Source organism: Haliaeetus leucocephalus, unplaced genomic scaffold, assembly GCF_000737465.1.
Source record: "Haliaeetus leucocephalus isolate CR32 unplaced genomic scaffold, Haliaeetus_leucocephalus-4.0 Scaffold51, whole genome shotgun sequence".
Classification (NCBI taxonomy): domain Eukaryota; kingdom Metazoa; phylum Chordata; class Aves; order Accipitriformes; family Accipitridae; genus Haliaeetus; species Haliaeetus leucocephalus.
Window position 1 is genome coordinate 470604 of NW_010972487.1, and position 13004 is coordinate 483607.

The 13004-nt window shown below is 36.7% G+C and overlaps 1 protein-coding gene across 1 annotated transcript in view; it reads left to right on the forward strand.

Moving 5' to 3' along the window:
• POLN (polymerase (DNA directed) nu) overlaps nucleotides 1-12413 on the forward strand; it is a 104349-nt gene extending 91936 nt beyond the window's left edge. Inside the window, exons 22-24 of the mRNA XM_010577280.1 lie at nucleotides 336-403; nucleotides 9346-9407; nucleotides 12345-12413. Coding sequence (XP_010575582.1) covers nucleotides 336-403; nucleotides 9346-9407; nucleotides 12345-12413 — 199 coding nt within the window. The remainder of the gene's footprint in view (nucleotides 1-335; nucleotides 404-9345; nucleotides 9408-12344) is intronic.
• Nucleotides 12414-13004: the final 591 nt, after the last annotated feature.

Here is a 13004-nt window from a genome sequence, read left to right on the forward strand (position 1 = left end):
GCTATATTAACAAAACATAGCCTGTCTCTATAATTTCTTGCAATTTTCTGCAAATTACGTTGGTTTTAAGTAATGCCTTGTCACGTCATCAAATCCTTGAATGACATTTATAAGCTAGCAAGCACAGTTTGGGTTTACAATCATGGCCTTTATGTTTTCAGAATACGTGGAGTGGCAATCCTTTTAACTCCATTAATGATTTTTTCATTTTCTTAGGATGTTTATTTTCACTTTAACATATCCATTGTACATGTGACCCTTAGCTGATGATATGAATGGAAAGCACTGTTAGAAATTTCTTGCGTTTGTTATCTAAAGTCTCTGAAATTTTTCAGGTTAATTGCCCAGATTCATGATGAGTTGTTGTTTGAAGTAGAAGATTCTCAAATCCAGGAATTTTCAGGTAAATACAATCTCTCTTGCTCTTTCTCCCCTACCCCCTTTTTTTCCCCTATAACGTGTCATTTCTCAGAGGATAAAGAATTAATGTAACAGGAAGAAGCACATTGATTCTCATGATTAAGAAAATGTATACTAAGCAGATTTTTCTGAATGTTTTCCACCACTGGCTCTTATGTAGATAAAATGTGATATACTCCTCATCTGGAGTTGATCAACATGCTTATTTGTATTTAGTTTTCTCATCAAGATTCCCTCATCCCATGTGTGAATCCTGTAAAGCTAAATAGTAATACTTTCTCCAAGGTTTCAAAGGGTTTTAGAAGGAAATCAGCTTAAAAAGAATGGCTTGGAAAGTAACTTCCTAAATACTTATGACTTACATAAAGTATGAAATTCTTAATGTAAGAATACAATGTACTGTAATTTCCAAGTTAGTTTACTGCTTTTTTTTATATTAAGAAAACTTTATGATGGGACTTTCAAGGTTAAGGGTTAGTAGAAGTTTCTGCCTACGTCTTTATCCTCTCATCTGGCTTACTTCCAGACATTATTTCCTAAGCCAGAGTTTGTCTCAGCATCTGGTACAAATTTAGCTAGCAAAGGAGGGCACATAGGAGGCTGTTGGGTCTCTTCTCCAGTAAGTAGTGGATTTATTCCTGTAGGCACCAAACATTTATTCACAAACTTTGGTCTAGTTTGAAGGTCAACAATACCTTTGGCTAAAACAATTAGAATAATTTTGCAAATATTTTAAATGAACCAATACAAGAAATGTCTTCCATTATAACCTAAGCATCTAAGAAAAAATTAATTTCACCTCCCTGTGTTGCGTTCATTTAAACAGTATAATTTGCCATATTAGTCTCATTTCATCACTGATCCCTCTTGTGAGTATTAGTTCATAATGAGAACATTAAACCTCCATCTAATCAAAACAAAGAACCTGGGAAATATTTAAGTTCAATGTATTAGGGGCATTGTAATGAATTAGGTTAATATATTAACATTTGACCTCTAAATACAGGAGTTCAAATCTGGTTTAAATTTTAAAAGCACCATGCAATTTATCAGAGATTGCAGCATCTACTCAGAAAAGGCCAATGTCTAAGAGTGCCATAGTTTCAGAGTTAGAAAGTGTAGTATATTGAATGAAATCTGTAAGACAGCATAGAAGGATTTTTATTATCTTATTTTACATCAATTTGCATTAAGTATAGAGCTAATATTCTACCCAAAAGACAAAAATTATTCATGGTTGTTTATACATATAGAAAATCACAGCTTCTACCCTCATCGGGTCAAATTCTGATCTCCGTTACTAGTATGAATTTGTAGTAAATTCAGCAAAATCAATACTTTTCCAGTATAACAGAAAAAACCTCTAGCCATCGTATGAATAATAGTAATAAATTATCCCACTAGAGAAACATGATGACTAGAGGCTTTTTTCTGAAAACACAAAGAGTCCAATTCAAATACTCAAGATGTGTCTGCTCTACACACCACAGTGTAACTAGTTCGTGTATCTCCATGTCTAGCTGCAGTGTGTAGAACAAACATACCTGTAAATTCCTTGTTCTGCTCCAAAGCTATCACCATGTAATTGAAGTTGCTAAGATGACCTTTAGGAAATGGACCTGGGCAGTCTAGAGGTCTGAGGTACCTTGGAAATTGTCATTGCACTTAACATAGGCTGCCAAGCTTCAGTGTTCAAGATGGAAGTTTGTTTCATTCTGCTAATCGAGGACTGATTTTTAGGTTTGTCTCTACTTTGCCCTAAGAGGCAAAGAAAAGAAGAAAATTCTGCTTTGCAGTAACTTTCAGATATACTGGCTTACCACAAAACAGAAGAGTGATAAAATGTATTTTCCTTAACACTAAAGATCAACCTAAGACATCCGTTTCCTTCTTCATTTCTTCATTCATTCATTTTCTTCCCCTTTATTCATCACTGGTGAGGCCACACCGGGAGTGCTGCATCCAGTTCTGGGCTCCCCAGTACAAGACAGACACGGGCAGACTGGAGAAAGTCCAACAAAGTACCACAAAGATGATGAAGGGACTGGAGCATTTCCCCTGTGAGGAAAGGCTGAGCGAGCTGGGACTGTTCAGCCTGGAGAAGAGAAGGCTCGGCGGGATTGTCTTAATGTATATACATACCTGAAGGAAGGGGGCATAGAGGATGGAGCCAGGATATTTCCAGTGGTGCCCAGTGACAGGCCCAGAGGCATAGGCACAAAATGAAACACAGGAGGTTCCCTCTGAACATCGGGAAACACTTTTTTACTGTGAGGGTGACCGAGCACTGGCACAGGTTGACCAGAGAGGTTGTGGCGTCTCCATCCTCGGAGATATTCAAACGCCGTCTGGACACGGTCCTGGGCAACTGGCTCTGGATGTCCCTGCTTGAGCAGGGGGGCTGGACCAGATGACCTCCAGAGGTTCCTTCCAACCTCAGCCATTCTGTGATTCTGTGTTTTGCAAATAGTTTTACTACTGGTAAAAGAACTAATCCAAGTTGTCTTAAAAGTGACTGAAGCTGGCTCTTCCTTCAGTGTCATTAGCGAGGATTTTGCTTGACCTGAATAGGCAGAGAAAGGGTGCATGTGCACTAGTATCTAACTTCCAGTCAGAAGTATGATGATGAAGCACATCTCCCTATTGTCCCCAGTCCATGGTGTGAGCCGTTTTGGTTCACATCACAGAGCAGTCTGAGAGCGGTTGACCTAGATTCCTTTCAGATGAAACTAAATAGGAAGACTGTTTTCTCCTAATCTTTTCCAATTATTTCAGGAGCTGCTAACTAAGATAACAAATTAGGTATGTGAGTTTTAAACAAAAGAATGAGTGTCAGTAGGATGTGTGCTCCTAATTCACTTTAGTGCTTTGAAAGTCCAAATACCGTTTTCATCCCTTTACCCAAAGTTCTTTCTCCCTTTTTTAAGTCCTTACTCTTCTTACTTTTATTTGCCGATATTCTTTAGCTGTCAGCTTTGTCTTTACATATCTAATAAGCTTTTGTCCATTCAGAAACTTTAAATTACAGAATCTGCTGACTTGCAGTTTCCAGTCTGCAGCTTAATGATCCAGAGAGAAATCTCAGTTGTACAGTCACAAAGCTCAGTAAAGGGAAAGACGTGGACTTAAAGCTAAAGAGTAGTGTTTGATGGTTTTAATGGACCACAGTTCAGTGCTGTTAGTTTCTTGCATTTAGTGTGATCCAAGAAGCACTGGCCTACTATTCAGCGTGTTTGCATTCTGATTCCAGTCATGCTTCTGATCTACTTTTTCACAAAAGCAACAACAAATATATGTGTCTCAGTTTTCTTGTTTGCAGAATGGATATGAAATCTTAAAATACTTTTAAGATTTATAAATGAAGAACATAAAGGTAAATAGTATTATTTCAATTAGATTGTACCACAGAACATAAGCCTTCTCAGCAGCATTTCCCTTATGGAAGTGTCTCTTTTGTATTGTTTTACAACATTAAAATGTGTATTTGCTTCTAAGACTCTCCTGATGGAGGCTGAGAATTGCCACAAGGCAATCATAATGCTGATATTTTCTCTATTCCTGCTTAAGACTTCATAGGCCACCATAAGAATTTTCAGTACTTTGCAGTATACAGAAATCCAATTTATAGTGCACCTAATAATCTATGCCCAACAGATGATTTTGAATCTCTTGAATTTAATAAACAAGGGGCAAGCAATAAGGTGTTCTTTTTTTCTAATATCTACTTTTGCTCAAAATAACTGCATGTAACTTAGGTGTTATCTGTATTTTGGAAGAATACCTTCTTCAAACAGAATCCATCACCCACAGTTTTACAGTGTGCATATGGTTCACTCTGAATGGACAAGGCAAAACATCATTTATTTATAACAAGGCTTTGAGTGTCCAAGCTTTGACATACTTTGAAATACAATAAAGCATGTACTACTCTGAATTGTGTAATTTTCAACAAAGATATGGCATGTTATTTGCCTCAATTCTCTGTTTAGGGCAAGAACAAGACAGCAAGAGAGCTTTTTAAAACTCCTCATTTTCTATTAAAGGGTGCCTGGAAAGATTAAATCAAAACATTTGGCAGAAATTGGTTTGGTTTTGGCAGAAGACTGTCAGCTTTGCCATCAATAATCTGCCTGGTTTCTAGCCAGCTTGCCTGTCTGGCTTCCTCACATCCTGAGCTCTCCAGCAGCCCAGGAAGCAGAAAGGCAGATGATATTTTGGGAATGCTAAAAACTGGGCTCTTGGATCTGAGAGAGCTCAGCATCTCTGAATTCTGAAGTCTGTGTAATCAGGTAGATACACTGTCCCCACATCAAACTGTGAGTCTGGCTGGGGACTCTGGAAGGGTATTCAGGAATTGCAGAACCCAATCTTTCATTTTGTGGAGACTATTTCTGAGACTACCTCTCCATGCTCTGTTTCAAATGCCTCTTTGCCCTTGGATTATTCTGAATACATTACTGCTAAAAGGAGGAATACACTTTGGGGTGAAGAAATGCAGAATAATTATTTATTTGTTACAGTACAGGGTTACCCATAGTTACAATTGTAAGATCTGGCTTCTGATGTGTATTCCATATATACCTGGTGGATTTGAAAGGTGAACTTTGCCAATGATGATTACTGTGGATTGTTCCCTGTCACTATGCTTGCTTAACTGCATCCATTAGTGAGAGGCATAATTAAATGAAAGACAGTTACTACTTGAAATAACATATTTTTGTAGAAATGTGTGTATTCCAGTACTTTGTGTTCAATATCACAGTGCATTAGGGCAATTTTTAAAGGTGGTTTTTTTTAGAACTCATTTATAATCATACATCACTGATAGAATTAAAGTAGTTAATTTCTGCATCCGTTCTTGTATTTGGTACATGTAAAAAATACAGTTTTAGACAATTTTCCTGATATTTTACCAGGTATAAAATATTTCAGCTGAAATACTTTAAATGTAAGAACACCAAAAGGACCAGTCAAAGTAAAAAAATCAGAATAAACTAAGCCTATTTATTTTGATATTAAGATCAATTAAGATTATTATTACCTAAAGAACAGTATCTTAGATTTTTTTAAAATTTGCCACTACAAATTTTTGGCTTATGTACAAATTCCATGAATTTTCATTTTATTCTGCTACAGTTTCCCACTTAATGGGTACTGAGGCAGCTGCATAAAAAAGTGCACATGTTCAAAAGGGGACTCAAGTAACAGAAGGACAAAAGAATGAACTGTCATCACAAGTTAGTGACATTTTCTGTCCTCTGAGCTGCCTTTTTCGAACTTGAAAAACACTGGTGCATAAACTAAAGATGCCTCCAGATAGCTTTCAATTTGCAAAAATCCGTATTCCATAGATCATATGTCTCGCCAGCTTTGACATGTTTCTGGAGTCATAATTTCATAGGTGAGTGAGCTTGAAAAATGTCTTTGATTCGATAAGGACAAATAAGCTTTTGTTCCACAGTAGACGTGTGTCTTTGCTTCTATTCACAACACTTTCAATAAGCATATTTATTCTGGCCGGTATCAATAAAATCTAATATATGTTAAAACATATGTTAAAATTTCAGTTCCTCTGTGATCTCTTCACTTTGCTGTCACCATTTTTTTTAATACATAATATTTTAACATGACAAACTTAGCACTTACAAAGCATTCCAGGATGAGTATAATCAACAGATCTCATAATTGCTAGCTATGGGTTTTGAAAGATAAGTTGCAAACATTGGGAGAACAGCATTTTACAGATGCCATTGCAGTATATGGCTGGCTGCATAGGAACATTTTAAAATTAATAATTTATGTGCCCTAGATATACTAGATTCTTGACTGAACAGAAATAGTCATTATCCCAAAAGCCTCCAATCTAAATCTTAGAAAAGAAACAAAAAATTAAGAGTGGTGGAGACAGATCTATTTAAACATTGTGGTCACTTTTGTTAGTGACCACACTCTGTAATGTATATGAGATAAAGAAAATACAGTTGTGTATGTCTGTATTGTTTATTTTGAGCCTTGAGAAAGAGGAGAGTTTTCAAGGAGATTTGAGAGAGTAGTGGGAGAATCAGATATTATATACATAGGACTAAAGGGGACCTCTCCTGCAATTACATACCACCATGCCATATGGTCTCTTTTATAAATGATCATCTCCATATGAAAAATTACTCCCACTGGGAGACTGTTCCAGAATTTCATCTCTTGAAAATCTAGAACTTTAAATTTCCAGCCTAGATGTATTCAGCCAGTTTACCTATTTATTTTTGTGTAAAGGCTGTCATTTAGTTTAAATGCTTCCTTCTTCACTGTTGACTGTCTTAACCGACTACTGAACAGGAATGGTAATCCAGCTGCTTTTTCTTGATATTTCTGTTATCATTATATATTTATTATTTCATTCAAAATCTGTTGTAAAGTAGATGTAGGCAAATCTTTTGGATACTTGCAAAGGTATGATTTCAGAAAGCTGAAATGCAGGCAAAACAACTTCAGATTGCTTGAAATGAATGGTTTTACTATGCCACCCACCAAACTCTGGGAAGAGATGGAGAAGTCAGTGTGACATGGGAAAGAGAACAGGGAGTCAAACTCACACAGAAAAAAATAATGAAGAAAATGGAGCAGACCCATGGAGAGTTTTTTAATGGGTTGTCAAAGTGAATGAGGAACCATTAGGTTTGTTCACTGATGTGGCCACTTTAATCTGTGCTTTTTAAAATTAAGAGCAGTTAAGAATGCAGCAGAATTCTGATTGTGCCGAATGCCTTAATGTGAAAACTGCGTGAACCAACAGAGAAAGGTGTTGCAATCATAACTGCCATCATGAATCCCCTTTTGGGGATAACAGTTGTATGGGAGAGAACTAGTCAAATTCAGAGGTCTAGAGAACTAGGGGAAAACTGGTCTAACTCAGCGCATATGCAGACAGCACCCTTTATCATACTGCTCACATCTTTCAACCCATGAATCAATGCCGCTGACTCATTGGAGCTCTTTTTGTCAAAAAGACCTATTCCTCCTGTTGCCCTGATGCTCTATTGCTGTATGTTTGTCTAACAGCTCAAAAAATGTTAAGTTGCACAGAGTTGAGTGTGCCCTTCATAAGTGCTTTAGTGGAACATACAGAGCTGAGTAATTCTGCATGAGAAGTGTGGAATCCAGATGTTAGGCTCTCACAAAAGCTTTGTGCAGTCGTAGCTGAGTGGGGAGCTTACCGACGGAAAAAATGTTTACCCAGGGACTGACTGGCAATCCACTTAGCCTTCTGAAGGCATGCCACCTGGTTGAAGTGCCCCGACGTCTGCTACATTGCTGACCTCCTGGAGCTGGCAGCTTGTTTAAATTCAGAGTGGGCTTCTCAAGATGGATGCAGTCCAACACTCCTCTATTAATAGCCATGTTGACTTGGACTGGATTTTAAATGGATAATTATTTAGGCCAGCACTTCCCCTTTCACAATGTGTGGTTGCAATGTTTGTTTGTTCTCACCAAAAACAATGCTATATCCTACACCGGGCCATGAACTACCTCAAATCTAACATAAAGCAAATACAGAGGTGTTGCTGTACATAGATGTGTCAACAAATGTCTCGTTTTCCTCAGCCTTGGCACTTCAGCCGCTGATCTTTTGAGTTATTGCATAATTTGGACTTCATGGAAGATCTTATGACAGCTCATTAGCACGCAAGTCTGAGTGAGCCAGCACGGTCTGAGCACTCCACTTCTGTGGCAGAAGCTAGTTATCCTCATCGTTATTGTCAAGCCAGCCTCAGTGTCACGGATGTGACAGAAAACATTGCATACTCCTCTTCATTGCTGGCATCATTAGAAAAGGTTTCAGCAGCAGCCAGAGCAACAACCATACGCAGGTTCCTAGAGTTCTTGTTGCTCCTTTGCATCTAACCTGAGCTGCAAAAGAACTGTGATGCGCATCGAGGGATAACTTCAAAGAAAGCTTCTAAGTAATCATGTGGTTTCCGGTCCAGCAGTTATCGCCACATATTGCATACCCTGGTATTTCTCAAGTCTGAGGCACATGACAACATGTATTCCTTAGCCATCCTGTCAGCGCAATGGAGGTTGCTCAATAACTTTTATTCTGGGGCTGCCTGGAATTCCTATTTCACTTTCACTAGCCAAAAGTTACTTCTTTTTTAAAAGCGATTTATCCATTGAATCTCTCTTTGTTTTTTATTAGAACAATATTGTGTTGCAGCAGCTTGTTTGTCAAGCGAAACGCTAATTGGCAGGACCATGGATGACATCTCTGATCCCAAATGATTGATTAGGAATAATTATAGATGCATTTTTACAGTAACAGTGAGCATAGTGTTATGACATGATGAGTTGTTAAGTTACATAAATCGTACTAAAGTTTAATTGTTTAGATTCTTGATAGCTCCAGTATAACACAGGGAAGATTTTTTTTTTTTTAAATTGACTCTGATCTCTTTACTTTGAAGAATAAGATATTTTAGAGAGTTCAGACTTCTAGTATATTTTTTCCTAGCTTATTTTTTATAGATTGAGTTTTGTGGCTGCACAAGAAAATTAAAATATATAAAATGTCACCAAACATATAGTTAAGAGTACTGAACTTGAAAGCTCAGAAATACAGCACTCAGACATGGTGTACCTCTATATAAAATACATTAGTGCTGTACTTCTGTATTTATGGAATATAGAAGTTAAATAATTCTCCAAATTTCACCCTAAAATTCAATTTAAAATAAGGAATTGAACCTTCCACAAGAGATAAAATTTAACTTTAAAAAAAAAATCTGAAGAAATGGTAAATGGTTAAATATTTTTTTTATGTAGAAATGTCGGTATTATGTAACAGAATATAAAGCATGTGATTTTTTTTTTTCCTATATAACAATTCTAACATGGAAAATAAAGCTGTAGGGTTTCAAATTTACCTTACAGCACTGGTAAAAAGAACAATGGAGTCCCTTCAGCAAACGACAGCCTTGGAAGTGCCACTAAAGGTAGGGACAATTCTAGATTTCCATTACCATCTCTGGCATGCTGAGTTTTGTATGTTATTGTCATCATATTAAGAATCTAGAGACAACTATTTTGCCTTTTACTTCAACAGTTTCACTTTCATATTTGAAGGTAATTGCTTTTTTAAATGACTATAAAAATTCTAAAGGAAAATAACTGAAAGAAACTCAACCTCCATTTTGGAAAGTGTGATTGTCATCTACTCTTTGTCTTAGCAATGTAGTATGGTAATTTCAAAATCTATTTCATTCATTGCCATGGAATTTCTCTTGGGTGTGGTAGAGTGAGAAATATGTGCCTTTAATAGGCTTTCTAAATGTGCCAGGCATTCATTACTGCTGAAAAATTATTGCAAAAGATCTTTCTTCAGTAATTTTCACTTAGAAAATTGGTCTTTTTAACATTTCCACGTGGATGCCTAACACATAAAGCAGACAAAATCATTGGTCACTGTTTAAAGTATAGGACATCATCTACTGGAACAACATCTGTAAAAACTGAGTAGATAGATAGCTACACAGCTGTTGTATCTACCTGTGTATTGGACCTAATTGTAATTATTTTATGAAATAATTATATTTTTCTCTCTACAAGATGGGTACCCTTCACTCTAGCCTACTGCTCAGCTTTTGTTGCTTAATAAAGGGCTATAGTTCCTGGGAATCCCTAAACTTACTAAGTGAGCAACAGTCCAAGGGTTTGCTGTTTCCTAAGGAATGGAGTACTTGGTGTTTCCAGATCACTCATTCAGCAGTATAACTGAACAAGATTTGCGGGAAGAAAAAGTGTATTCTATTTATTTCAGAGATGGTTACAACATACAGACTTGCACTAATGGAAATGGTTGGACAAGAAAACTACTAGATAAGTTCTAGCTTATATTTCTTCCTCCAGATCTTCTCTATCTATTTCAGCATCCCAGCCACTTTGTGAGGCTTTCTCTGGAGGTCTTGCAGTTACGTATTTCCGGGTCCTTACGAAGCCCATCTTTCCCACGAAAGCTGAGAGAGGATGAGGAGGTGTATCTGAGATCTAAATTACTCTTTCTCCTTCCCACACTGGAATCTCCCCCTCTCTGTTCACTTAACCCTTGTAAGAACTTGCACTGCTGTTCCCCAGATTTGGTCAAGTGAGACCTTTTGGCCATACTGGGATTATACATTTCTTGCACTGACACTCCCAAGCTTTATAAACTGCATTTCTATAGGTTGCTTACATTGTAAGCAATGTTACTTTGCATTGTACACCTGTGCTTGCCTAGCTTCTTCTGTTACAAATTCCTTGAAAAATGAACCAAGACTGTTTTTCAAGGTATACTACATCTAAATATTTTTAATGACAGTATTAGACACCTGGCACTTATGCTGCTGTAAGGTTATTAAAATAATCAAATATGGTGTTACTGATGGTATATAAAGAGAATAGCAACACCATAGTCCTTCCTTGATAGTTTTAGGAGACCAGTTTTGGTGACTTTGTCAGAGACAACATTGTTCATACTTTGCCTGAGGAAGTCATTGCCATGAAATAAAATATGAACAATTTAATAGGTTTCTAAGAAAGACAAATGTTTACATGGTTAATGAGAGTGTTCATAGTTACATGGGCAGAATATCGTTTTAGTGTTATATATTTCACACTAACCGTTAACTGGCAGAAGATTTTGATGTCCTTTGGACAAAATGGGACACACCATCTTAGAACACAGTTTCTTTCACCTTTGCCTAAGGTGTCTAGTATCACACACTGACAAATTCATCTCGATGCATTAGCAAATGGATTCAATATGTCATTCCTATGAGAATAGTAATTCTCTGTTAAACGACAACTACATTTTAATAGCTGAAAAGAAACACATTCTTGGACTATAGGTAGTTGTCTGGGGCTTTCAAAGATTAGGGCGTTTCAATAGGCAGTAGAAGTATTGGGAGACACATGTTTTATTAACCTTGTTTTGGTCTCCTTTTTCTGAGCAAATTACTGTAGAAGTCATGACATACTTTTACTCCTGCTGCACATTAGACTACATGCATCATGAAGATACTTCATCTTCCTCTGAAGAATCACGAATGGATCAATGGCAGGGGCCAGATAGAAAACATAAAGTATCAACAGCTTGATCTCAGCAAAGAAATTGAGAGTGATCTTTTAAAAAAACCTATTTTTGTTCATGTTGTTTACCCTTCTATACAGTAAGAATATGTCTTTTAGGATTAGGGATGTTGAAGATAAAAAGATTTTTGTGAAATGCTCCTGCTTTCCTTCAGCACACGTACTTCAACTAAATATGTATTATGTGCTCTGTTAATATGAATATTATTTTTAATATGGAGGAAAAATGTCACTAAAGTAGAGCGCACATACAGTCTTAATAGGGAAAGACTTCTTTTTCTTCTTTGAGGAAAAGGATGCTTTATCTTTGAAGTAGCTTCTTTTCCAAAATATAGTCCTTGCTAATGAGGCAGCTTTCATGTCAGAAAATCTACTGTGTAATAGAGCACCAGTAACTGCAAAACAAACTGAAATAAAACCAAAGCAACAACACAAATACCCTAGAATTGGAAAAGTGGATGGTAAAAACCACCTAGTATCTTTATGCATTACTGACAAATTGCTGATTATAAACACTCTGATTTTGTAGCTCTTTTGAAAAGCGTAATAAGATGAATTTTGCTTTAGCATATTCTTTGCAATTCAGTAACATGTATTTGCAATTTCAAAACTGAAGGTTAGTCTTAAGGTATTTTAATCAAAATTGTAGTGATAATTAAGTATTAATAGACATGAAGAACATTTCATATTGGATAGGCATTTAATCTAGAGCAGTATCAACATCCAAGGGGAAAAGCAAAAATAGTAATCTTGCTATGTGTGATGTGTTTGTTTGTTTAAATTTTTATTTTTTTTTTTTCTGACAGGTTCCCTTGAAAGTGATTCTTACCACTGGGAAATCATGGGGGTGTATGACAGAATTGCAGGAGATGTAAAGCAGTCATCGGGGATGTTATTCAGTACCCGTACACCTCATTGGCCTATGCTGATTCCTCACTGAATCACTAGGCAACAGCGCTGCTGGATCTTTCATAAGCACCTAATACTCTGCATGTGAATTTTTTTACTTCATTTTGTCTGTAGCCCTAGGCAACAGCAGTGAGATAAAACTGGTTTTTACCAGTTCATTGTGTTTCCTTTAGCCAAGGTAACCAGCAGGGAGCTGCTTTTGTTCAGAGCTAAATTACTACATGTAAGAAATGAAGCAAGACAATATTAACCCTTTGGGAACACGACAAATATATTTGAGTTAGATGGATGTTTAAACTTTAATGTTAAATATTTTGTGAAGTGTCTATGTAAAAATACTTCTAATCTGGCACTATTTGAACTGTATCAGCAAGGGCTGAACTGTTGTGTTCAGTTTATTTTATATTTTGTGAGTAGAAGGCAGCTGCTTGGTTTGCATCACGCATTAAATGTCATGTTCCACAGACTTAGAAAAAGAGTTCTTTGGAAGTGAAGAGTCTCCACCTTAATTTATATTTAGGATTTTGGAGCAAAACAGGTAAACAAACCTGGATGCC